The 26,532-nt window shown below is 40.9% G+C and overlaps 1 protein-coding gene across 1 annotated transcript; it reads left to right on the plus strand.

Annotated features, from left to right (window-relative positions):
- Positions 1–11,098: 11,098 nt before the first annotated feature.
- LOC117540060 (solute carrier family 22 member 5-like) lies at positions 11,099–25,380 on the plus strand. Its single transcript, XM_034206481.1, has 11 exons — positions 11,099–11,452; positions 18,998–19,180; positions 21,186–21,289; positions 21,500–21,654; positions 21,775–21,946; positions 22,099–22,231; positions 22,471–22,565; positions 23,312–23,526; positions 24,284–24,466; positions 24,640–24,775; positions 25,182–25,380. The coding sequence occupies exons 1-11, from the start codon at positions 11,246–11,248 to the stop codon at positions 25,264–25,266; spliced, it is 1,668 nt and encodes a 555-aa protein (XP_034062372.1). The 5' UTR covers positions 11,099–11,245; the 3' UTR covers positions 25,267–25,380.
- Positions 25,381–26,532: the final 1,152 nt, after the last annotated feature.

Here is a 26,532-nt window from a genome sequence, read left to right on the forward strand (position 1 = left end):
GCAGACTGAAGCTCAGCGCTAACTTTTATACGTTCTGCCTTGGCTCCAAAAACCATTACCTCAGTTTTATCTTTGTTTAATTGGAGAAAGTTCTGACACATCCAGTCATTGATTTGTTCAATGCACTTACTCAGTGTTTGAATTGGAGCATAGTCTCCTGGTGAAATTGTTACGTAAATTTGTGTGTCATCCGTATAGCTATGGTAACTTATTTTGTTGTTTTTCATTATCTGAGCCAGTGGTAGCATGTAGATGTTAAAGAGAAGAGGCCCCAAGATGGAGCCTTGAGGTACCCCACATGTCATATTCGTCAACTCAGATTTGTATTTACCTATAGAAACAAAGTTTTTTCTGTCCTTTAAGTAGGATTCAAACCAATTTAGAACTGTTTCCGAAAGTCCCACCCAGTTTTCTAGTCGGTCTAGTAATATGTTGTGGTCAACAGTGTCAAACGCAGAACTGAGATCTAATAATACTAACACTGAAGTTCTGCCACTGTCTGTGTTTAAGTGGATGTCATTGAAGACCTTTACAAGAGCAGTCTCAGTGCTGTGGTTTGGACGAAAGCCTGACTGGAACACATCGAAACAACTATTTAAATGCAAGAAATTACTCAACTGTTGAAAAACAACTTTTTCAATGATTTTACCTAGAAATGGGAGGTTTGATATGGGCCTGTAATTGTTCATTACTGAAGCATCTAGATTATTCTTTTTTAAGAGTGGTTTAATGACTGCAGTTTTCAGGGCCTGTGGAAAAATACCTGAGTGAAGAGATTTGTTTACTATATGAAGTAGATCTGAGGCCATGCAAGGCAAAACATCTTTGAAAAATCCTGTTGGAATAATATCAAGGCAGCAGGAGGAGGATTTCAGAAGTTGTATAATGTCCTCTAGGTTTTTTATCATTAATCTGATGGAATTGTGTCATGGTGTTTGAATTGATTTTAAGTGGACACAGAGACAACACATTTGCTGTACCTGATGCAGAGGCACCGACCGCTTGTCTGATTTTCTGAATTTTGTAAGTGAAGAAGGAGGCAAAACCATTGCACGCCTGCCTTGGTGGATAGAAGTTCAGAGGCTACTGACAACGGGGGGTTAGTTAGTCTGTCGACGGTAGCAAACAAGGCACTTGCATTGTTTTTGTTTTTGGTAATGATGTCAGAGAAGAAAGACTGTCGTGCGTTTTTCAATTCCAAATTATAAAGGCCAAGTCTCTCTTTATAGATTTCAAAGTGAACCTGGAGATTTGTTTTTTGCCACCTACGTTCAGCTTTTCGACACTCTTTTTTCTGCTCTCACGGTCATGGCCTTTCTCCATGGAGATATTTTCTTCCCAGTCACTTCCTTTACCTTAGTTGGAGCAATGGCATCTATAACATTTTTAATTAAAATGATCTACTAGCTCATTTACTGAGATGTTAGCAGGGGCAAGTGTGGAAGAAAAATTCTGAGTAAACATTTCCCTAGTATTTTCAGTTAAATATCGTTTTGTGGTTACCTCTTTTTGAACATTTTTGTGAACATTAATAGAGCTCTCAAAGAAAACACAGGAATGATCAGAGAGTGCAACGTCAGTCACCACAACCTTAGAGATATTCAGACCCTTTGAGATAATTAAGTCCAGAGTGTGCCCCTTATTGTGCGTGGGCTCCGTCACATGCTGAGTCAGTCCATAGTTATCAAGAACACAAAACAGTTCTTTAGCCCCTGTCCTGGGGGTTGTCAACATGGATGTTAAAATCACCAACAATGACAAGACGGTCAAAGTCAATACACACTATAGACAGCAGTTCAGTAAAGTCATCAGAAAAGCTAGCACAGTATTTGGGTGGTCTATAGATATTTAGGAACAGAACTCAAGAGGAGCATTTCAGCTGAAGGGCCACATATTCAAAAGAAGCAAAGTTCCCATAAGATGTCTTCCTGCATTGAATGGAATCATTGAACAAAATAGCAACTCCACCTCCTCTCTTATGCATTCTTTCCTCACTCATAAAACTAAAGTTGGGAGGGGTTGATTCGATAAGAACAGCTGCACTGTTATTTTGTTCAATCCAAGTTTCCGTTAAAAACATAAAATCAAGATTGTGCTCAGTGATAAAATCATTGATTAAAAATGTTTTTCCTGCCAGAGACCTGACATTTAATAAAGCTAGTTTAAGTTTATTTTTTGTGACTAGCTGTGGCTGACATGGAATCACTGCTAAATTTGATAAACTCACACAAACTTTTGAGCGCTTCCTGTTTCTAAGCTGATTCACCGCTCTTTATCTATTACCTATCAACACAGATATCGGCAGAGTTACTGGCAGGCAGGGCCCCGGCATGTCCTGGAAAGAGTTGAGAGTGCCATACGCCCTTGAGCCTGGACCCAGCACATATCAGTAAGAGTGTGTTGCATTTTGTATACACACATCCTTATCAGGCTTCGGAGACTGCAGATGCTTTCTTGAAGGGAGGGGAGGTGGTTGACGTAGGCACGGTGATGGAGACGGGGGAGATGGTGCGGGGGTAAAGGACATGCTGCCAGGGGGGGAGGTGGTTGACGTAGGCACGGTGATGAAGACGAGGGAGATGGTGCGCGTGCGTCTCTGTGGTGATTTTGGTGGGCGTCGTTGAGGAGTGTTGGGGATTTGGAGGGATAACTGGTCCGCTTTTCAAATCTCCGCGCGTTCCTATGAAGCTGGTTATAATACAGGAAGGAATCCATATCTACAAAGTAACCGTTAACAATAATCTACTTTAATGGCAATATGACAATGCAATACAATCATTACAATACAACATGATATATTACAGTTATATTGCAATGCTTAAGGAGTAATGCCGGCTTACTCCTGCTCTAGTCCGCATACTGCAGAGCTACTTTCACCCGAGGGCAGCATGTGAAGAAGAGGCCGAACGCCAGGGATCCACCGGATATATACCAGAGTAAGAAGGAGGGGTTTGGTGTTAGGTCAGCTGGTCATCTTTTCAGGTCATCTCATTGGGAGACGCAACGCAGCAGGAAACGCAGCAGGAAACCAAACAGGCTCACTTTCCAACAAAAGGTCTCAAGGCCTGCATACCTACACCTCCCCCACAGAGCAATAAAACCCTGTTTACTCCAACCAGCCCAGAATGTTTATAGCCATTTGTAGTCCTTACATTTATGAAAGGATAAAACAGAGAAATCAATATAAAACACAAACACAGGTATTGTTTGAACAGTATTCACTTAACTGCTACTATTGATAACCACCAGAGAAACCCAAGAGACCTCTCTTAATAGCACAACCACTGTAGCTCGTTCTAAGTTGAATGCAAATCAGGACATGCTCTCACCTTCCCCCATCTTCCTTTGTCCTCAAAAACACATGTCAACAGGCCCCAAATGCAGCTCACAGTTTTACCCAAATTATTCCCATTTTAAGCTTATCCATAGTTTGCTAACATGAATAAATACAAATATAACTCTACAAATCCCCCTTTTTATCTCCTTCTCCAGAGATAAACTTAGACAAGGCATTTTGAAATATACCCACTGTCATTATTTTCTACTGTGTCCGTAAATCCATCCGAAGCTGGTATTCAGAGTACTTGAAACCTTCATGGAGACAGAACACCACTTTCCATGGCAGTGAAGGAACCATGAGGGGGTAGCTGAGTGCTAGAATCATCAGCCCACCCCCCCTCCCTCGGAGGAATAGCCCACAAGGACAGCTAATAGGGAGGGGGAGATGCAGCTTTCCCTTCACGGGTAGAACTGATCAGAGCGAAGTAGACTCCTCTGCTGCGCCGTCCTGGCTTGCCGTGTCTTTGTCTCCCCAAATCCGCTGACAGCAGCTTCTGGGCTGCCTGCTAGAGAGATGTCTTCCTCCTCCTCGTCCTCCGGCCCGCTGATGGCGGCTTCCGGGTCGATGCTGTAGAGATGTCTCCAGGGTCCTGCTCCTCCGGCCCGCTGATGATGCCTCCCGGGTCGTCTGCTGTAAGGATGTCTCCAGGGTCCTGGTCCTCCAGTCCGCTGCTTCCGAGTAGTCCACGTCTGCCAGGACCACGTCCGTCCTGATGTCGTCCCCTGGTCCTAGCAGGTGGTTTCCCTGCCGCACACTGGCTCCCGTGGTACGAGCTGTCCCCCTTTTCTCCCAGGCAGACGGCATAAGAGGTCCGCTGGGTCACTCGGTCGGGGTCGGAGAGCCTGGGGTTGAGCCACTTTGTCCTCGTGCTTCTCGGGTCCCCCTTTTGGCGCCGGTGACCTGTGTGGAGAAATCTGATACAACTCCCTCAAGCCTACGCTCAGCTGTTTTGCCCCACTTGGAGCCTCTTGGTGGGGTGTCTTGAAACAACAGACGTCTGTGAACAGGTTTTCCAAATTAATTGTAGACCTCCTATCTGCCAGTGCAGCTTCAGAATCTTAATACTTGGATTGTGCCAACTAAATAAGAACCCCAACATCTTTAGGTAAACTAAATAACATATTTCAATAGCTCTGAATTTCTGACAAGCATCTGTGTTTATTTTTAAATGAAATCCTATTTAAAATCCAAATATAATATGAACTGATAATGTCTCTGGTAAAGAAACACACTAATGTTATGGATTCAAAAACAACCAAAATCACGATGCTAACAAAGTGAATGATTTCCTGGTGATTCTGCTTCTACCTGTCAGTGCTTAGATATTATCACGCTGAAAAAATGAATACAGAATTCCAACAAACTGTCATCAAATGTCTTTCTATTATAAATTTAGGTGAAATGTATATCCCCATAATGACCTAAACAATAAAGTCTATGGCTTTTACTTCTTTACCAGGCTAGTTACAGGATGTTGTCTAAATTAAATTCTGTCTCAATACACTACTATGTTTTAGCTTTAACTGTAATATGTTCTTTCTACATTTCAAACCTCAGTTGCTCTAATGTCTGTTAAAATATTACAAAATTGTTTCATTATCACAGGTCAACTTCTTCGGTTTCACAGTAGCCCCTTGGCCACTGCTTCTGTGTTACCTGTTATAATTCAAATCAATATTTAGAAACATCTCAACCTTCATCAAACAGTATCTTATCCCCAGATATGGAGCAGGTTAATTACATTCAATGCTCAGTTTGAACATCTGGGTTGGGGCGGAAGGTTTCTGTCAATCCTTAAAAGAAAAATTTAAATTGTGAATTTTACAGCCATGTTGACATTATACATTATACTCACTCCCCCCTTTTACACATGAAATCATGTGTAACAAAAGCCTGTAATGGGAGGGGAACAAAAACTGTCAGGTAATTGGTTAGGGACATAACGAACATTATTATCATTATTTCCACAGTGAACACTTCAGTGAAAAGAAGTGTTCCTCTCCGTCCTTCAGGCCTAAAAGAAACAGAATCTTCAGCTTTTACATTTGCAAACCGCCAACTCATGTGAGAGGAAAATATCACATGTGCGGTTTCCCCTTTTTGTGGAATTTTTAGGAAACCTCTCGTTTCCCTTGGAGCTCCAAAATAATATGTTAGTCCAAAAACATGCTTGGTTAGTTATTGTTTTAGAATCATGCAGTTACACTGATCACATGCCGGCATACATTCACACTCACACTGTCTGGTTGTCATGTCAAGTTTGGTCAGGTTCACCCCAGAGTCAGTCATCCACAGTGCCTTGTCAAGTTACACTGTCGGTCAGGGTCAAAGGTCAGTTGGTCTCCGTCTTTTTTGGCCATGTGTCGTGCTCTGCAGAGACTTTGACATTTCAGCATAGGCCAGTATCCTTTGTCTACAAAAATATGTCACGATTTCAACTATAATTTTCAAGATGATTCTCACTTGTCATTGGGACTTCTGCCTCCCACTTTTCCTGAAACTTGGTACAAAACTCACTTCCTTCGAGTACCACTACTAATTAAAATGTCTAATGATCTATTTCAGAAACTTGTGTACAATAACTATTATCTTGAGTCAAAACATTACTAGGATCTGTGTCGCTCTGCATTTCATAGCTCATTATAATTCTGGTCCACTTAAAAAACGATGTTAAACTCTTTAGCAGTGTGTGGAACCTTGGGTGTCCGAACATGCAACAATTACTCCCTCCTTTATCAAGGATTTAAAACCGAAGTCTGGTAATAACTATGCCACAATGGTGAAATCAACACTTTAGATTGGAATTTAATATGTGGCTTGGCACTAGCCATTAATACAAACAAAGATTTGTCCTATAGAGTGGTTCCTAAAACTATCCTTTTAATGGTGATCAATATTGTAACCAATGAGACCGCTACTTTATTCACACGTGAATAAAAATGTCTTAAAGAATGATTTGTTAACATGATGAAAATATTGAAGAATATGGTTCTACTCTGTCAGTGTGTTTTAGGATGATTATCATTTTACTTTAATAGTTTCCTCTTTACTGCTATTTTTAATTTACCAAATGATTAATAAATCTTTCTGTCTTTACGTATTTATGAAGTTAATTCAAGTTATTTAAATGTGCGTTTCGTGAATAAGTGTGTTTATGTGTAACTCACTCATTCCCGTTCTCCTTTCCTCCTCCCCTGGTTTTCTCAAGCCGTGACCCCGGCCTCCTCACTTCTAATCGACCTTGCCAACTCCTCTGATTCTGTCTTCTCTTCAGTCCATCAGCTGTTGAATCCATCCGCTGTAACTTTTGTAGGCAGCCATTGGCCCAGTTACATCTACAGCCCCATCATGCCACTGTTGTTGCACTCCTCCTTTACAGTCTCTCTGCTGTTTTTATGGAGGGCGGATTCTGCTCTCATGTCTATTGTGCCAAATCTCGCGGCGCAGTTTGGAACTTCATGTCCTGTTTGAGGGACCGATGAGAGTATCTCTCTGTATGTCAGCATGCTGGTTTGGTTCTGGATGCCACAGGTGGAGATAGTTCTGGCTGCAGTCTTGATGTAGTCTTGTTGTTGTTGTTGGTTCAGCTCTGGTTCTCTGTCTGTACGATGGAGAAGGAGGAGTCTCCTGTTGGGTTAGGTCTCGTTGTCTGCTTGGAGGGTCGGGATCAAAGCCTTTCTAACTCAGAGGGGGAGTCCAGGTCCCGGTACACATTACCTATAAGAAGTCTAGCACACTGATGTTAAATAAATCCAACCCTTTCCACTCTGTCTCTTTCTAATCATACTATCTGTCTTAGTTGTTAAATGCCATCTAAACAACATAATTAATGTCTACTTATGATATTACAAAAACTAACTCCAAAAATTGTTTCATCCATTGTTACATATTTACCCAACACAACTCTGAAATACTTACATGTTTCCAGCATCACATATTCCACACACTATGAAAGAACATCTCCATATCTTCTCTCATTTTACATCCCACTGTTACTTCGAACAATAGTAAACCTGCAGAGCACACCAATCGGATCACAGTAATGAAATTTGAATCAAGTGTAGGCCTATGTCTTCTTTCTGAACATTTATTTATATTGTCTACATTTGCAAACAGTTCGAGTGTAAAATGTGTTTTGCACAATGTATTTACACTCTACAGATTCTTGAGTTTACTCATCTCCTGGTGCTGTCGTTGTAAAAAATGTTCAATCCCTTATTGTTTTGTACCAGTTTACCAAACAATACCGGCCAGCAATGTAATGATTAAACTCTAAGCTCGCATAAGTTTCAAGGGTGTGATACCCCCTTTCAGCCACTAGATGGCAGCAGCAGAAGTTTCAAGGGTGTGATACCCCCTTTCATCCACTAGATGGCAGCAGCAGAAGTTTCAAGGGTGTGATACCCCCTTTCAGCCACTAGATGGCAGCAGCAGAAGTTTCCAGACAAAGGGAAACGCTCTACCTTGGTTTAATATATAACAGACCTCTGGCTTTAAGCTTTTAGCATTGGTCTGTTATTTAAACCCCAGTTTTAAACGGCGACTCGATCTGATATATCGAGTTTTCAGGTTTTGCCGTGCAGGATTCAAACCTCGCATTCACACAAACTGCACCATTTCTACGCCACTCAGGAATAAACACCTGCAGATCCGCGCCAAACTGCTCTATTTTACGTCACGCAGGACTTTCGTCTACCTGTCGATCAACGTTTACGTTTTGTATATAACTTTCCTAACATAGTAAAATATGCATTGTATATTCCATTTAAACTATAAAAACACTGTGAAACGCCTACAGACAATCCTAAAGTTTTAGCGTATCCAATTACAGACAGGCGACTTTCATCGTCTGCTTACCTTATTTGCAAAGTTGCAGAGTCCTGCTGATTGTCTGAGATGTTTGAAAGCGTCTGAATTCTTCCTCAGCTTCGTTATAGACGTCGGGTCACCATTTTGTTAGAGATTTAAAGGGATATCTGATCCGCTTTTCAAATCTCCGCGCGTTCCTATGAAGCTGGTTATAATACAGGAAGGAATCCATATCTACAAAGTAACCGTTAACAATAATCTACTTTAATGGCAATATGACAATGCAATACAATCATTACAATACAACATGATATATTACAGTTATATTGCAATGCTTAAGGAGTAATGCCGGCTTACTCCTGCTCTGGTCCGCATACCGCAGAGCTACTTTCACCCGAGGGCAGCATGTGAAGAAGAGGCCGAACGCCAGGGATCCACCGGATATATACCAGAGTAAGAAGGAGGGGTTTGGTGTTAGGTCAGCTGGTCATCTTTTCAGGTCATCTCATTGGGAGACGCAACGCAGCAGGAAACGCAGCAGGAAACCAAACAGGCTCACTTTCCAACAAAAGGTCTCAAGGCCTGCATACCTACACCTCCCCCACAGAGCAATAAAACCCTGTTTACTCCAACCAGCCCAGAATGTTTATAGCCATTTGTAGTCCTTACATTTATGAAAGGATAAAACAGAGAAATCAATATAAAACACAAACACAGGTATTGTTTGAACAGTATTCACTTAACTGCTACTATTGATAACCACCAGAGAAACCCAAGAGACCTCTCTTAATAGCACAACCACTGTAGCTCGTTCTAAGTTGAATGCAAATCAGGACATGCTCTCACCTTCCCCCATCTTCCTTTGTCCTCAAAAACACATGTCAACAGGCCCCAAATGCAGCTCACAGTTTTACCCAAATTATTCCCATTTTAAGCTTATCCATAGTTTGCTAACATGAATAAATACAAATATAACTCTACAGGAGCGGGGGTAAAGGACATGCTGCCAACCCTGCGTATCGCCTTAGTTTGATCTTTGAACTCCAGGAAGGAATCGGTGCCAACCCTCTGTATCTCCTTCGTGTGTTCAGCGATCTCCAGGAGGGTGGGCGAGGGTGAAAGGGTGAACGGAGAGTAGAGAGAGCTGTGGGGTGAAGGAAGAGTATCCTCAGAGGTGATAGGGGGGGTGAAGGTCAGTGGAGACTCCTCCATTTTTCTCCCATAATCAAGACATTCCTCAGGCAGGTGCAGTGATAGATTTTCAAGGTTTTCTGAGCGATGTGTTGTGTCTTTCTCTTGTTTTGATTCCTCTTGTTGCTTGTCCTTGGCAGAGGGAATAGATTGATGACGTAGGCAGTTGAATACGTTAGAGATAAACAATTTCACTCCTGACTTGTTCAGACAAACTCCATTTGCCTTAAAAAGATGTCTGCGGTCCCAGAAAAAGTTAAAGTTGTCAATAAAATTGACAGAATGGTCAGTACAGGCAGTGGAAAGCCAGGTATTCAGTGCAAACAATCTGCTGAATCTCTCCACTCCTCTTCTGACTGGCGGTAGAGGGCCACTGATGAACACCTCTGCATTTAGAGAGCTAAAGAAAACTCAGAAATCTCATTCCAACTTTAAAATGTTACACATCTTTCTGACATTATTCGTGTAAAACAACATTTAAATCTGATTCTTACTTTTAGAGATATTAAACATTGTTCAGACCTTGTTTTAGAGGTTTTCTTCAGATTTTAACATTAACTAGAGTGCGTGATTTCACAGCTAGAGGGTAGGAAATCTTGAAATTTGCCTTCATATATTTTTTTAAACCTGCCATAATTCCCAAACCCTACATTCCTGAGACATAATTTATCATGACAAACGTAGGAAAACATCTCGTAGCTTGAAAAATGACATTAAGCAAAATAATTAAACAAAATGCCTCTTGAGGGCATGAAGTGACAACTTTCAACATGCCTCCATTAAAGCCCATTGTAATTTCAGGCTGATATTTCCTCACGGCAGCAGCCGCACACCTTTAGTTAAACTGCCAACAAGGCCACATTATTAACCCGAAAGTACACAAAAAGCACACTTCAGATACTCAAGATCCTTGACATGCTTCACGTTTTGAAATTTCAGATATCTGTTACGGTTCTTCCACAAAACGTTCACATGTAAGAGGTTTATATCTCCTTCAGAACAATGCAAACCTTTGATCTCTACAGAGCTCGTTAGCTCAAATATAAACACCTGTGTAATGGACACGATGATGTCATCACTCCAACTGACATGCTCAGAGCAGCAGACTTCAGATAGCAGTGTGCTAACAGTCCAGCCGTGAAGACATCTACGGGACAATTTTGAGATTTCTTCAAATGCTGTTGCCATGGCAACACAATACTCGCCTTGAAACACGGTTTTCTCATAACTTCAGTGAAAATACTCCAAACAGCCCAGAACTTCACAGGTTTGGTAACGATGCAGCCATCAACGCATCTAAGCGTAGTATGGGGTGTCATTAAATGCCGTTGCCATGGCGACAGATCATTCGCCATCAAGTTAGTTCAAAAGTTAGCAGTTCAAATATTCTGCTGCTTTTCCAAGCCTTTTTACTTTCTTTTCTTCTCTCATCACACATTCAAGCCCCCAGTGTTCATGTATCTTTTCAATCTAAATTCTTCACTTTCTTCCTACACATTACATTTCAGCATAGCAGTTTCGCGTCAGCTTTTCAGCATAAAGCATTCCCACTAGCAATTTATTCAGGAATTGCATTCTCTAGTTATTGTTTTATTATTGTACTCCCATTGTGTTATTTAATATTGTAGTTATTGCCTGTACAGCACTTTGGTCAACTGAAGGTTGTTTTAAATGTACTATATAAATAAATAAAGATTGAGATATTAAACAGCAGACCTAAGAGGAAATTATTGCTCGAGAAATGCTGTAAAATTCTTCCTTTTTTATGTCTTTGTTGGTATGCATGGTTGTAAAGGGTGTGGCTATCTCACAGTTTAAGAGACTGCAAACTGTATGTCTTCATTCTGTTGAGTTGGAAAAGGAATTTGTCTGCAAGCTTGGGAGGAGACAGTTAATACTCAGGCTATGAAGGATTACGATGAGTCCACTGCTTTTCTGGGTCAGTGGGGACGTTTCCAGCAGGTTGTCTTCTTCCTGCTCTGTGCCAGCATCGTGCCCAATGGATTTGGCGTTTTCTCCGTTGTCTTTCTGACAGACATTCCCAGACACCACTGCCTGATTCCTGAGGAAAACCTGACTCAAGATTGGCGCGATGCAATAATCCCGATAGAGGTAATAAAAAATGAAGAATGTAGCAGGGTTAGGGTTAGGACAAATAAATCAGATGATTTACTGAAGTAAACAATTGCTTATAATTGTATTGTCATACTGATATTCTGTACAAACTGTGAAGTCCACTGAGACAAATGTAACATTTGTGATATTGGGCTATACAAATAAACATTGATTGATATTGTAATTATTCATGAATTGATATGTTCATAATTTCAATGTTGGACTTGGTAAAGGTGGGGTTTATTTGAATTGTTTTATACACACACTGGGCTGGCTAACTTAACCTATAATAACATATATTAATTTAAAACTAAATCTGCAAAGAGACCAGTAACTAAGTCTGTAAAATAAATGTATTGAGTAAAAAGTATAAAATAGCAACATGTGAAAATACTTAAGTATATAATATGTGCTTACATTTTTTTTACTTAACCTCTTAAGCCCTGAGCCTGTTTTTCAGGTTTCAGGCTCGAAAATGCCACTAACACAACAAAGACTATATCTTCACTTCTAAAAGGGGTAAATTAATAATCTTGTCTCTCAAAGCAAGGTTACATCTGTGAGTTGGATGTAGAAGTGTCAGAATCAATATAGATGTTTTTATTTTAAAGTAAATGCAGATGGAACATAGTAAAACATGTAAATTCTAATGTCCGCCTAAAAAAAAAACATTACTTATAGTGAAAACCACCCTTGAATGATGGGTTAGTAGACTAAAAGCTTTAGGAATCCAAACTATAACATATAATAAGTACGCTCTATCAAGATTGATGCAAAACAAGTTCCATTTGACCTTTTTCACTGTAAAAATCATTGTATTACTTTGAATGATCACTATAGGTATTCATTCCATCCAAATACAACTGTTGTGAACAAATAAAAAAATAAAAAACATACTCTGTTATCCTTTTAGGCCCCACGGACCCGGTTCCGGGGCCGAAATCGCGTCATTTGCAGGAAACAACGTCTAAGGAACCTTAATATTTAATAAACTATGAATATTTTATATCCATATAACGGGTAAAAACTCATTTAACTGATCTTTTTCATTTTTTATTTTTTAAAAAACACACACAAAGCTAACAGTGAGCCTCTGAATTAGCCATTGCTAACCTATTACTGCACCGAAAATCACTCCTAGCTCCCTTATTACTTATCCTAGCTGCACATCCAACACATCGTTTATGATCGTAAAGACACAGAATCTAACGGTGCCCACCTCAACACTGAAAGATACAAACTCGCGACGTTATTAACAAAAACGTACATCAAAACAAGTGGCGTTAGGTACTAACATGCGCTAGGCTAACATGGCTTACCTTCGTTCGTCTTTGTCTGGTCTAAACTGGTCTTCAATGGCATTACAACGATAACAACGATGATGTAGTTAATCCGTAGGTTAATATCCAATGTGGCTGTGTCCCCTTTGAAATGTTCTGATAATCCATAAGCAAGAAAACTGCAATTACGTTATCTGCTGTCCGCTCTGTGCTCCGTGCGCTCTGGGTCCTGCAATTCCTGCTTCCTTACGTAGTAAACACTGCATAGAGTCTGCTCCGTAATGTGCTTACGCTGGCTGGCATTCTTTATACTTTACGCAGGACCATATCTCTGGAACCCATTGGTCGATTTGAGTGATTTACACCTTTTTCTTAACCATTACATCCAATAGAATCGATGGGCAGTTGCCAAATCCACGTAAACATTACCATTGCGGAGGTAATAGAGAAGCAATTGAAGCATATCTGAAAGTACAAGCCTGGACGGCAAAACTTTATACCCAGTATATTGCCATAAATGTGATGATGGATTATCAGAAAAAATGTCTACGTGACACAAAAACATTGGATTAACCTTGAGCGGCGTTTTTATTCCGTTGAACACAACTTTTGATCACAAATCAAAAAAAGTAAGACATCATTATTGTAATATTTTTGAAACCGGATGTTGTTTACTTTCTCTTTTCTGGCTGATAGCTCCAGGAATTCGGGGTCGTACAGTGATGACATTAGGGGAGAAACTTTCTCGGACTCCTTCCTTTTGCCCAATCCGCGGTAGTAGTTTTGAGCGGTTGTGATTTAGTGAGCTGGTATTGTTTAGGTAATTTTACATAGCATTTCACCATTTGTAATCATGGTGAGCTTGTGTTTGTGCAGGTTGCACAAACTCCAGCCTGTCAGGACATCGAGTCCACAGTTTCCCTAACAGGAAAAGGACCGGAGCTAGATTTCGTTCCTGGGTGCGTTGTGCGAGGTGCATCCACCTTCCTGCAGCACAGGAAACCGTATTACATCTCTCTCCCCCCCTTCGCTGCTCTCTCTCTCCCCTCCGGTACACAGCACCGTAACGGCCCGTCCACACAGCGGCGTTGGAAGCTTCTTCCAACGCTTCTGCCCATTCACTTTGAATGGGGTGACGTCACTTTTCACCGAACTGCATTGTGGGAAGCAGAGCGGAGCTTTCCTAGCGTGACGTCACTTTTAGCCGAACTGCATCGTGGGAAGCGACACGGAGCGTTGCTGGCGTGGCTCGCTGCAAAAGTTGAGCAATGTTCAACTTTTGACGCCTCGGCAGAAGCGTCAGCCAATCGAATTATATGCCAGTACAAGCTCTAGCCAATCAAACCGCTGCTTGTGTGTCAGGGGCGGGAGATTCATGTGATTGGTTGTTGGTCGAGCTTCAGACACGCCCGCCGGCAAGCTTTTTTCCAAAGCCGCTGTGTAGACGGGCCGTTAGACGTAGTGTGGAGTTGCATTAGGTAACGCTGCGGTGGCTGTACTGCTTCAACCGTCTCCTTTGTGTGTGTTTGTTTGTTTGTTTCCCCCTGTCTGTGTTGTTTTTGTGGGCGTGGTGGCTGTCACTCCTGGCTCCCGACTCAACCTCCACTCACCTGCTGCAATCAGCTGTGCACCCTCCCCGACTACACACCTGCTTTCCATCAAGCCATTTACAACGGCATATCAACGGAGACTCCACAACCTTTCTCCGCCAGATCGGCAAGTATCAGCCGTATCTCGCGTCTCCCCTACGGTACACAGCGCCGTAAGACGTAGTGTTGAGTTGCATTAGGTAACGTGAGATACGGCTGATACTTGCGCATTAGTTTCTGTTTTGGATCAGTATCAACCGTCCTGCCAGTAACGTTACTATATAATCAATACTACTTTAGTTATAGCCTGATATATGATAGCTAACTTTCCAATGTTGTGATGTGACTGACGTTAGCTAACATTTACTGTCTGTAGCTAACGCCGGTCACTCACCAAGACAGCTGCCCTGTTCTGGTTCTCCTCACACCACAGCTCCATTTCTCGCCAATGGCCGTTATTTCTTCTAATCCTTGGCTGCTCCTGGTCTCTTGGACGCATAGCAGGCTCAGAATTATAATCATATGCATTTGAATATATATTGTCAACCTCTTCTGTGTCAAAACTAGCATTGATCCATGTTTAATCATACGTTAGACCGGCCGCTCTCCCCCATGTTACGTCCAAGCGGCAAACTCTGGGGAAGAGCCGGGACGCCAATACGGAAGTGCCACACACTGCAGTTCATCTAGTGGCCAGTAGGAGCAGTCTGCAGAAGGGAGCAATTTCCATAGACCCCCATGTTAAAATGCCCAACTTTACAGCAGAAATAAACATGTTTACATCGTGGTTCAAAAAACCATATTCTCTGTATAGTTAGATTCCCCCTTCATGACTACTGTGTGGGGGTTGCATTTTTTCTCAACTCATTTGTTTAATTAATATTAAGCCTTAAAGTTATGCATATATTAGGGCGTGGTCACATTGAGTGACAGCTCTGTCAAGTGACTGCTGCTGCTAGCTTCTTGTCTCTCTGCTAGCTGCTCCGTGAAGCTACAGGGACTCTGCCTGCTCAGTTCATCCAGGGAACACAACTTGAAGCCGGCCGTGGTTGTTTGTTCTTCATGCTTATATATCGGACTATTGTGACTCGCTCTGCGGTTGAAACAGACGGTGCATGAATGCGGTTTTTGCAGTAAGTGAAATTCGAGTACTTATTGATGTGTTTATGATTTGAATCAGCTACGTGAATGTTAAGGCTTGGGTTAGCATGCAAGTGAGTGGTAGCTACATCGGTGCTAACGATGCTAATCGTAGTCTCCAAGTTAAAACCATAGACTATATATATAAAGGTTAAAACGAAATAGACAAGTGTTAAGCGTTAAGTGGGATAATACTGTAGAACAAATGGCTTCTGTTTGAGGTTATAAAATAAGGTCATCCTTGTAACTTAGAGAGATATTTTATTATGTAGGTAGGAACTGTATGCATCGCTAAGGTTAATTTAAATTGGCTATGCTCAAGTATGTAGACAAGCTCATGTCGAAGTAGTATATGTGAAATCAACCTCACAATAAGATGTGTGTATATTACAAATAATAATGTCATATTTCAAGATGATTAGGTTAGATATTACAATATGGTTGGTTGAGCTGGAGTTCATTATTGAGCTTACACGTTAACGTCACAGTCATCTGAAGAACGAACCCAAACCTTGTTGTTTTTATTAATTGCATTACCAAATTGGTATCAAATAAACAGTAAGCATTGGTAACACAACTTCCAAAGTTACAGTAAAATAAAAAGGACCCTGACTCGGACAATACACAATCCAACATGTTCAACAGAAGATAATCAGTTATATTGTTTGTACACATGGTACTTTACATATATATCTGTTTGTTAAGGTGTCCAGGTGATGCAGGCAGGCTGGACCAGAGAGTGAGAGACAGAACTGGACTCCTCACAGCAGTGAACTTCAGCACAGGTACAAAGACTCTTTTTTTCATACTATACAAATAATCAAGAAAGATTTTGGTTTAAATAAATGAAATATTGACTTTAATACACTGATATACATTCCATTAAACAATACTAAATACTAGATCACCTACACATCAGTTAAGTTGAGGGTTTTTTCCATGCAAAAAGTTACATTTAGATATTTAGCAATATGACTTTGTCAGCTTTCTAATTTAATGTATTGAAGGCAAATATATTTAACACATAGTGAGAACTGCTACTATTTATCTCTCAATATTGTCTGTAAAAAACGTGGTAAAAGTTATTCTTTCAGTGAGACAACAGAGCAAGCTTCTACAGTTGCACTACGTTTTGATATTATTTTGAAAATAACATATATTTCAATGTTGATGAACTTCAAACTGTTCATTCATAATCTGATTGTCTTTGTAGCTCACTGTTGAAATAAAAAAAAAACATTACAATTACAAAATAATTATATCTACAAATACACCGCTTTCATAAATAACACACTTGTTCTGCAATAATATGTTTTATGTTTCCTGTCACTTTTGTTAGGAAAGGACATGCCTGAAAGACACGACTCAACATTTTGTCCTTCTCTGAGGGTCAAGAAGAACATCCAAGAGGAACATTAAAAGCTGATGTTATGAGATTTTAAGACCAGTACACTAAGAAACTACTTTTATTGTGAAAACAGTCAGCTGATCGAATGCACCTATTTCCACATCGACACTCTATCCGCTGATTATTTATATTTGCCTCGCTTTATGAGCTTCACATCACCTGTGCCTTGTACCGCAGAGTTTGCAACGTCACAAATAAATGGGGCCAATCTTCAGTCAGATGTGAATGTGTAGTCTAACATTTTCAGTAAGAATAATGGACAAAATGAGTGCAAATACAAATACAATTTATTGAAATGTGAACCAAAAGTTAATCAAATGTTTTAAATAAAAAGCACATATGGACAGAAGGTGTAAACCTATTAAATGTATAAGTAAACACATTTAGTAGATAAAGTGACAGACTAGGCCTGTGCAGTTGGTATCAGCTGTAGCCAGCATGGGCTCCTCCATCAGGCCTGGTCCTCCTCGCTGAGGAAAGACCCTCAGTCCTCTCCAAACCAACAGACTGGACGTCCATCACACGGAGGGTTCTCCCTGAAGTCTCTGCAGCTCTCTGGACACCACGCTGTCTCAATCCGTCCACACTGAATATGAGAGGGGGAAAATGAAAATAATAAATGCTGTAGACAATAAGAAATATAAAGTTGACTGTTGAGTTGCTCAGTTTTTTTAGATTGTCAATACTATTACTGTATAACTAATATATCAGGTTAAGAGGCACATTCAAATAAAGATTGGTCTTTAAATACATTTTGTCTTTTGAATTGTTTGTCTAAAGTCAAGGATCTAGAACTGGTACTTAGTTTTAATGATACAGTCTGGTTATTATGCTGTTTGGAGGAGGCCTCACAGGTAAGAGCACTAACTAGCTACCATCACATGTACCTTAGCTTAACTTAAATGTATTAAACGTATAGTTAAGTGATATCATAATATAAATAACTAATGTCATGCAAACATATTAATATTTGCTTGATTCCAGTGTTGAATTTAGCACAATTGCATACAAACATTAAGGGATTTTAATATTCTGAAGTATTATGCTAAAAACTCAATAACTTAGATTATTATTTATAGTTTTGCTGAATAGTTTCATGTCTGCTTACCTTAGAAACGTAAAATGCCACGGCAGTGTGCAGATGGGGAGCATGTTAGCTTAGCTTGGTAGCTTCAGCTAGCTCTGGAACTTTCAGCTCGGTGGCAGGAGGTCCCGCCTCGGCTCCGCCTCTTTGCCCTTATTTGGAGCAGGCGGGAGTTGAACTCTGACGTCACTGTCGAGCCGTTAGTGGCCGACTCCGCCTACTAAGGGCTTCTCTGCAACTCTGCAGAATCCTATGGGTGACGTCACGGACCCTGGCCTACGTCCATTTATATATACAGTCTATGGTTACGTCACACACGGGAGGTCACGTGTGTTGTGGAAATATTTTCCAAGGCCCATAACTTTGACCCAGTGTATCAGTTCAAACTGTCCTGACTGAGCACAGCCACCTGTAACCTTGGCTGCTGTGCTCTCAGTGTTTTGTCTCCCTGTTCCTGCCTGTTGGCGTCAGCTGATAGAGGTGTTATCATTCTATCTTGTTATGCAGCATGTTGATGATGCTCTCTGAACTAGCTAAATACATGGGTCTGTGGTAGAGTTCTTCAGAATTGACGTGGCAACTCTACCGTGAAGTCAGAACCTCTGACTCTTGGACTTGTGATGTGAATCCTCCGGCCGTAACTCCAAATAAACCATCATGTGTTTGACATCAAAGCTACTGCTCTTCCCGTGTCTCCTTCCTGAGTCGGTGACTCCCACTGCATAGCTACACAGAAGTTTCCTCTACAACGTGAGGAGGCGTTTTTATGCGGAAGTAAAATTGTCTTACTAAAACGCCGCCAGATGTCACTGTAGTGTATATTTCTGTATATTTTTTTGAAAATCTAGTGTATTGATCATTTTCCTACATATTTATTCACTGGTGTGTCTAACCTGCAAGTTGCTCTTTAAGTACAGTACTTGATCACATTTCACAATTTCTACTTTTTTATTACACGGTATGGCACCACACTTGACATGGGCAAGTTCGTTTTGATTGAATTTTTGCTTATAACTCTAATAATGTTAATGTGACTGTTAGGTGGTGAATGGGAAACAGGAGCAGAGCAGGTGCAGCAGGTACAGGCTGGATGTTGTCAGAAACCTCTCTGCTCAGGGCTTCATTCCTGGCAGGGACATCAACCTCACCGAACTGGAACAGGAGGGCTGTGTGGACGGGTGGAGCTACAGCAAAGACATCTACCAGTCTACCGTAGTCTCTGAGGTGTGTGTCCCTATATAGTTTAAGCTGTAGAGAGCAGACTCTATTCTTAACATTTCTAGAATGTTAGATCTATGGACTAAATAGGTGACAAGTTACAAGGTGATCTCTGTACACATCTCTGTCTAAGGATAGAGGGTGTCGTTTTTCTCATACTGATATTCTGAACAATCTGTGCTGTTGTATTTACTGTAAAGTGTCTCTGCTGTAGGCTATTTTTATTTTATGTACAGCACTTTGGCTCGACCAAAAATCGTTTATAAATGTGCTATATAAATAAAACTTGATTTGATTTGATATGAAGGGCTAGTCATGTTCTCATAAGACTATTTGCTAATTTAAAAAAAGATGGGCTGAACTCACCAACGGAAGCTGAAAAGGGCATTCAAAATGTAAAATAATAACCTATTTAAACTAATGAATGGGTGATAAGCGGCTGGTGGAAAATATTTTTGGTGGGGCTATGGAAATGGTGACCAAACCTTAATAGGGCGGTCCGGAAGACATTTTTGAGAAATGACCCCTTAAATGATGACTTCTGGTGATGTTAGAGGGGGGGGGGGGGGGGACACATTTAGGCTTAAAAATATGAGATAATCCATAATCTTCAGTGTGGTTAGCTATGAATCTTCCAAAACTGTGCAACAGTACACAAACTGCAGAACACTGGTGCTTTGGGAACACTCAAATTATTTAATTCCCATGTAAAATCAGGAGACTAAATAGGAACATTATGTGTGTGTGTGTGTGTGTGTGTGTGTGTGTGTGTGTGTGTGTGTGTGTGTGTGTGTGTGTGTGTGTGTGTGTGTGTGTGTGTGTGTGTGTGTGTGTGTGTGTGTGTGTGATACTTGCCAACCCTCCCGATTTTCACGGGAGACTCCCGCATTTCTGCCGATTTCTGACAAAATCAGATTTACTCACGACTGTTTCCACTCAGACTTTAATACAGCTACACCATTGTTTGGTTTCCATGGTAGCGCGTCTCTTTAGCAGCGCACGCAACTCAAAGTCTGAGAGGGTGAGCAAGATGAAAACTGAACAAGAATTGACAACTCGACCCTCTGCTCACTCCTTTCTTGTAAAATACAGGTCCAGCCCACACATATGCTCCATGGTGCTACAGGCATTGCCCTTACAACTACAATAAGCATATAAATGTTAATCTACAGCTCCGGCGACCCACTAGCACCGTAGTCTCCACCTGCAGACAACCTCGACAACTACTGTAGCGTCACCTTGGATACGAGTCTAAACAACTCACAGACACACAGGCCAGGGCGCTGACAGGGCACCCTTTGAGCATCAGATCTGACGACGCTGATTGGCTGAAATTATGTTTCGGCGGCATAGTTTACAGATAGCAACAGTCAGCTTGTTGGCTGCTGCTGCTCTGGCTGAGGGCTCTTTCTTACCGCCCGGACGAGAGAGGTATACGCTGCGGCCAGGCAGGAAACATGTGACTTATCAGTAACTTTAGACATCGTAAAACAATTTTAAACGAGATTTTATTGTAGATTATACATTTTACTGATACCAACTATATAATATTTACCTTGTTCAATAAAAAACAAAAAATATATATATATTTTTTAAATATATATTTTTATTTATTTTGAATGACAATCAAACATGTGGGAAGAGGGGGGGCGGCGCCCCTAGCGCCCCTATATGGGCCGGCCGCCACTGGTGATAAGAATAACAGTTAACCCTGTTTAGAGGATGTTTGAGCTGTTGTTTTTCTTCATTTCCTATGCTATGATAGAGAATTCCTTTTGATAAAAGGATACAATTCTACAAATACGATGCTCATTCACATACTACCGTTTTCAGCTTTGACAAAATGGTTATACATTCAATCAGATAAACCATTCTCTCACGGAGCTGTTAAGTATAGCATCCAGGCTAGTCAGCTACTGAATATTGTACTTATATTCATCAGGTTGTTTTTGACATGGATTCCTTTGGTCATTGTATTCATTGCTACATTTTTCATGTATGGATATTCCAGTTTGACCTGGTGTGCAGTGATCAGTGGAAGCAACCGTTCACCTCCACAGCTTGCTTCCTGGGAATTCTTGTTGGATCCTTCATCTCAGGACAGCTCTCAGACAGGTACAGAAATCACTGAACATATTTAAGTCTACAAATCCAACAGGCGTTTTCCTCAGTATTACGTCACTTATTGTAACATTTTATGTTGGTACATAATGCTGGATGATCTCTGATCCATACAGTTGATGAAACATTTCTTGTTTATATTTAGTATGTTATTTTGTACAATTTGTATTCTGTCATCTGTATTTCCTTGATTTGTCTCTCTAGGTTTGGAAGAAAGCCTGTTTTCTTCGCCACCATGGCAGTTCAGACCATTTTTTCCTTCTGTCAAGCTTTTTCACCTTCTTGGATGGTTTTCACCATCCTCATTTTCTTCAATGGTTTGGGACAGATATCCAACTATGTATCTGGTTTTGTTTTGGGTAAATGCTCTTGTAACAAAGAAAAGTACTATTTAAAGACATGTCTGATTCTGAATGATATGCATATATTTGCCATGTACGTACATCTTGCTTCTATCATACATTTCTCTTTGTCTTCAGGCACTGAGATCTTGACTGGCGATGTTCGGGTCATATTCTCATCTATGGGTGTGTGTCTGGGCTTTGCCATTGGCTACATGATTCTGCCTCTCATAGCTTTTTTTTTAAGGGACTGGAAATCTCTCTCTCTAGCTATCTCTCTACCTGGCGTGCTCTACATCCCTCTCTGGTGGTAAGTTGTACTTCTAACAGCAAAATGTCAGGAGAGGGTAACAACAATTTGGCTATTTCCCTGAAATATTCTAACTTGCATTCATCTTCTTTTTTGTTTTATATTTTAAACCCACTGGTTAACATTTTTTTCTCTCTTTAATGCTGAGGAAGGTTAATCCCGGAGTCTCCTCGCTGGCTGCTCTCTCAGGGAAGAGTGGAGGAGGCCGAGGCCATAGTGAGAAATGCGGCTAAGACAAACAGAGTTGAGGCTCCAACGGTCATCTTTAAAGATTACAGGGCACATGTGAGTCTGGCTTGAATAGGATTGTAAAGACATAGGAGCCAATTGATATGCTTAACACCAACTTTAATAGTACTACAGTATTTATTCTGTAAAGAGCAGTCCTTTTTCAAATTTCATAGCTATTTTTCCTACAGTTTGACATTTTTACTTCTTCACCAAAGTGGTAGGTTATAGACTAGCTAAAACATAACTAGCTGCTGGTAAGACTGATATTATTATATTTTTGTATTATCTTGCAGGATGATGACATGCACCCTCAGGAACACCTCAATGTTATCAGCCTGGTGAAGACACAAAGCGTCAGAAGCACGACTGTCATTCTCTGCCTGGTGTGGTGAGTATCCACTCTGAACAGGGTTCATGTCCTTTTTACTGAACTTGCAACTCCTAGTAGTTGGTTCCAAACCTCCAAGTGAAGCTCCTAGGTAAAGAGAAGCAATTGGGGAAAGACAGCAGAATGTACTCAATAGGTAATGCATTAGCAGAAGAAGTTATCACATTACTGTGATGAGTAGTGTTCTTTATTACAACTCCCCAGCCATCATATTGAATTCTAGATCACACCGGCATACCTATTAAAGTAGTTTAGCAGATGATTCTTACAGATGTATGCCTTATTAAGAAAGATAATGAGATTTAAATTCATACCCACAGTTTGAATGCAGGTACAACTCCTCGGCTCCTCCAAAGCACTTGGCCCTTAAACGGTCCTGATGAGTAGGTTGGCATCTGGCATTTCAGCTCTTGCCATTACCGTTTTTGTGTTTTATTGTGTGTGCAAATGGAAGAATGATGCTATGTGGGGTTAAGTCCTTTTTAGTGGTTGGTAGACTAGAAAATCACAACATAAACTCATACCATTAGCTGCAACATCTATATTTGTAGCAATGTCTACTGTCATGGCTACAACTTCCTACAATGGTGTTCTTTTTCCAAAACCTGCTCATTGGTTTCGAAGATATTCTGCTTTAATGATTGAAGTTGCCCCATTTGACAAAGCTCTATAACCATATTGGATCATACATTTTCAATATATTCATAACCTAATAACAAACATCTCTTTGGTCTGTGTATGTCCAGGTTCTCTTTGAGTATTGGATACTATGGCCTGTCCCTGAACACATCCCGGCTTCATGCTAACCCCTACATCAGCTGCTTCATCTCAGCAGCTGTAGAGGTACCAGCCTACATGTTCTGCTGGCTGACACTGAAATACTTCCCACGCCGACTCTCTGTCATCTGTATCTTACTCCTTGGTGGAGTGTCACTGTATCTCATTCAACTGGTGCCTGAAAGTAAGCAGTAATCAGAATGCTTAATTTATTCCGGGGGGAAATTATGTTTTATTACAGGTGCACCATATTGGACTAAAGTCAATAACTATTTATACAAACATAGGAAGTAAGAGTAAAAATGTGCAATGAGAGTAGCCACTGGGACGTCTTAAGCACAGGAACAAGGTAGAGCGTCCTCCACAGCACAGAGACCCTCTGATCACTCAGGCTCATGGTGAAGACGTGGTGAAGCTCGATGGAAATGTTCTCATTAGATATATCCTGGTACAGCCATGTTCTCATTATCAAAGTAAACTGCACTCCAAATATTACATCTGACTCCAGGCTAACGCCGCTAGCTCGTCGATTTTCCCAGCCAGTGATTTTTACATTACATGATGACATACATATGGACCCGGCTGTCCTTCTTTTTCCTCAATGAGAGATTTTCTTCAGAGTGGGATCACACCAGCAATGATGCCAAATTAAGAAAGGGACGTAGGGGTCACTTCCCTCCCACTTACTTCTCGTGCCATCACTTAGAACTTAAAACCATACTTATTGATATTACCAGATATATATATATATATATGTATTTTTATTTAGCCTTTATTTATACAGGTGTAGATCTCATTGAGAGAGAGTTCCTTTTTAAGAAGGCTTTGTAAGTGGAATAATTGCTAAGAGAAAGAGGAGGACTTGAATAAAGCGTTGGAGAACATTTGATAAAAAAAACACTCACATTCTGTTGTTAATCCATCCATTTCTTATGTTTCAGCTTTATCAGAGCTGGCTGTCGCTCTGGAGATGCTGGGTAAACTTGTTATCACCAACGGAACATCCCTGATGTACGCCTACACTGCAGAGCTTTACCCAACAGTGCTCAGGAACACAGCGGAAGGCGTTTGCATTACTGTTTCCAGAATAGGAAGCTGCCTTGCTCCTTTTTTGTTACAGCTGAGTGAGTAAACTCGTCTTCAATGGTAGATATTTGTTTGATCCTATCTTAACATATTGAATTTGTGAAGATAACCTGCCATTTTAATAGTTTGGATGCTCTGATTTCACATCCTGTAAATGTTTACAATGCACATGTGTAGGACCTCTTCCTGATTTTGCCTTCTCCTTATACAGGGGAATCTTTTGAGTACCTGCCTTATATCATACTGGGGACTCTGGCTGTTGTTTCCGCCTTTGCAGCTTTTTTCCTGCCAGAGAGTTTTGGAAAACCTCTACCTCAATCTATTCAGCAAATGCAAAAGAGAGAAAGGTGGGTATCTTGCATTAACTATTTCTTCATCAACATTATAAAACACAGAAATTACACTGAGTATTAAATACACTTACTATAGCTGAAAAATAATTCACTTTTTAGAGTTAAAGAAACGTGCAAAACACTCTCAATACTTAAACTGTCCTTGTTGACACATTCATACCGAGAAAGCAGTGTTTGAATATATGTATTCACTTATAGCAATGAATTAGAACAAAGAAAACTTCAGCAAAAAATCTCATGGTACCTTTAATATAACCACCAAAACCCAGCATCTCTCATTGTCATTATCCATGTCAATCTGAGAGGATGTTATGATGGTCATCAGTCTATTTATTTTTATTTTTTGTTCCTTTTTAAAAGCTAATTATTGTTTTATCTTTGTTGTCTTTCATCACTCCAGCATGAAGTGCCCATGCATCACAAGAAAAGAACATTTGAAACCTGTGGTGCATTTGGAAAGTAGACTGATTGTCAAACATGAATGAGTTATTCCTAAGTAGTATACTACTGTACAGGGTGCGAACTGGAGGGGAGCAGGGGGAGCTATAATAGCTCCCCTAGTGGTGACATGAGCTCCCCTGGGAACATGGTTTGTGAAATTTGGGGGGAGCTCTCTAAAATACTGATATGATGACCAAATAAATTCCATTTTGGGCATGTTTTTTTTTTTCAAAGGTGTAAAATAAGTGAAATAAAATTATATTTAGAGTTTATGATTCATGAAAAAAGTTTTCGCCTGCTTGCACGCTGCCCGCAGCTCCACCCACTACCCACTCACTCACAAGCTCGTTTAGTTAGCACTGCATGTTTACCAGACATTGTTGCTGCTGCTGACATGTCGAAAAGAAAAAAACAACTTACCTTGGGCAATTTCTTTAAAAAGACGGCCAAACAACCTGATCAAGAAGACCAACCGAATGTAGCTGGTGGTAGCACGTACGTTGTGACTGCTGCTACAACAGAACCGAGAGAGGAGGGAGCTAACGTCAGTGCTAGTGCTAACTTGACAGCTAACGTTAACTTGGGGGCTGAAGAGCATAGGCGGCGCGTGAGGCTCAGGTTTGGGAAGGCTAAATAACTTCTTTTTTTTTATCTTACGCTGCCCGCCTCCGGCGTCTATATAGAAAAGAGATCAACTCAGTGAAAGCACCGCCTGCTGACCGATCAGAGCTCAGTGTATGGAGTTTAAATCTATCAAGTCATTACAGGAAAAAGGAAATGCAGTTTAAACTGCCGTATGCAGAGAAGACGCCGACGTGTCACACTTATCATTCATATCACACTGACATCACATCATCAATCAGATCATCGATCTCACATCGATATCACAATATTTCCTTATCTGAGTCAGCTTCTCGAGCCATATCTGGCCGTGCAACACTTAGTTACATTATCACATATACTGTATGCAGACGTATTATTTTAAGCAACACATTAAGTTGACGAAACACTCAACTCAAATGTAATAAAGTCAGATCCCTTCGTGTTTTAGATGGGGCAGTATCATACGCTCAGTGGCGAGCCGTCAGGCCCCTCTAGGCCAGGCCTATTCAAATGGCGGCCCGCGGGCCAGATGCGGCCCAGAACCAACTCCCGAGTGGCCCAGCCTCCCGTGGCCAAATTCCTACACTAGTACAGACCATGAACGCAACACTCCGCGTTGCATGGAGAGGCGAAGTCACGCCCATCTACTTCCGGACCATGGGACCCCGGAAGCGAAACATTTACATTGAATTCAATGGAGAGAGAAC

This window comes from Gymnodraco acuticeps, unplaced genomic scaffold (genome assembly GCF_902827175.1).
Source record: "Gymnodraco acuticeps unplaced genomic scaffold, fGymAcu1.1, whole genome shotgun sequence".
Classification (NCBI taxonomy): Eukaryota; Metazoa; Chordata; class Actinopteri; order Perciformes; family Bathydraconidae; genus Gymnodraco; species Gymnodraco acuticeps.

Excerpts from the sequence above, each read along its gene's own strand:
- LOC117540060 (XM_034206481.1), top strand. The coding sequence starts at position 11,246 with ATGAAGGATTACGATGAGTCCACTGCTTTTCTGGGTCAGTGGGGACGT. Across the intron at positions 11,453-18,997 it reads ATGCAATAATCCCGATAGAG|GTGGTGAATGGGAAACAGGA; the intron begins GTAATAAAAAAT and ends TGTGACTGTTAG. Across the intron at positions 19,181-21,185 it reads AGTCTACCGTAGTCTCTGAG|TTTGACCTGGTGTGCAGTGA; the intron begins GTGTGTGTCCCT and ends TGGATATTCCAG.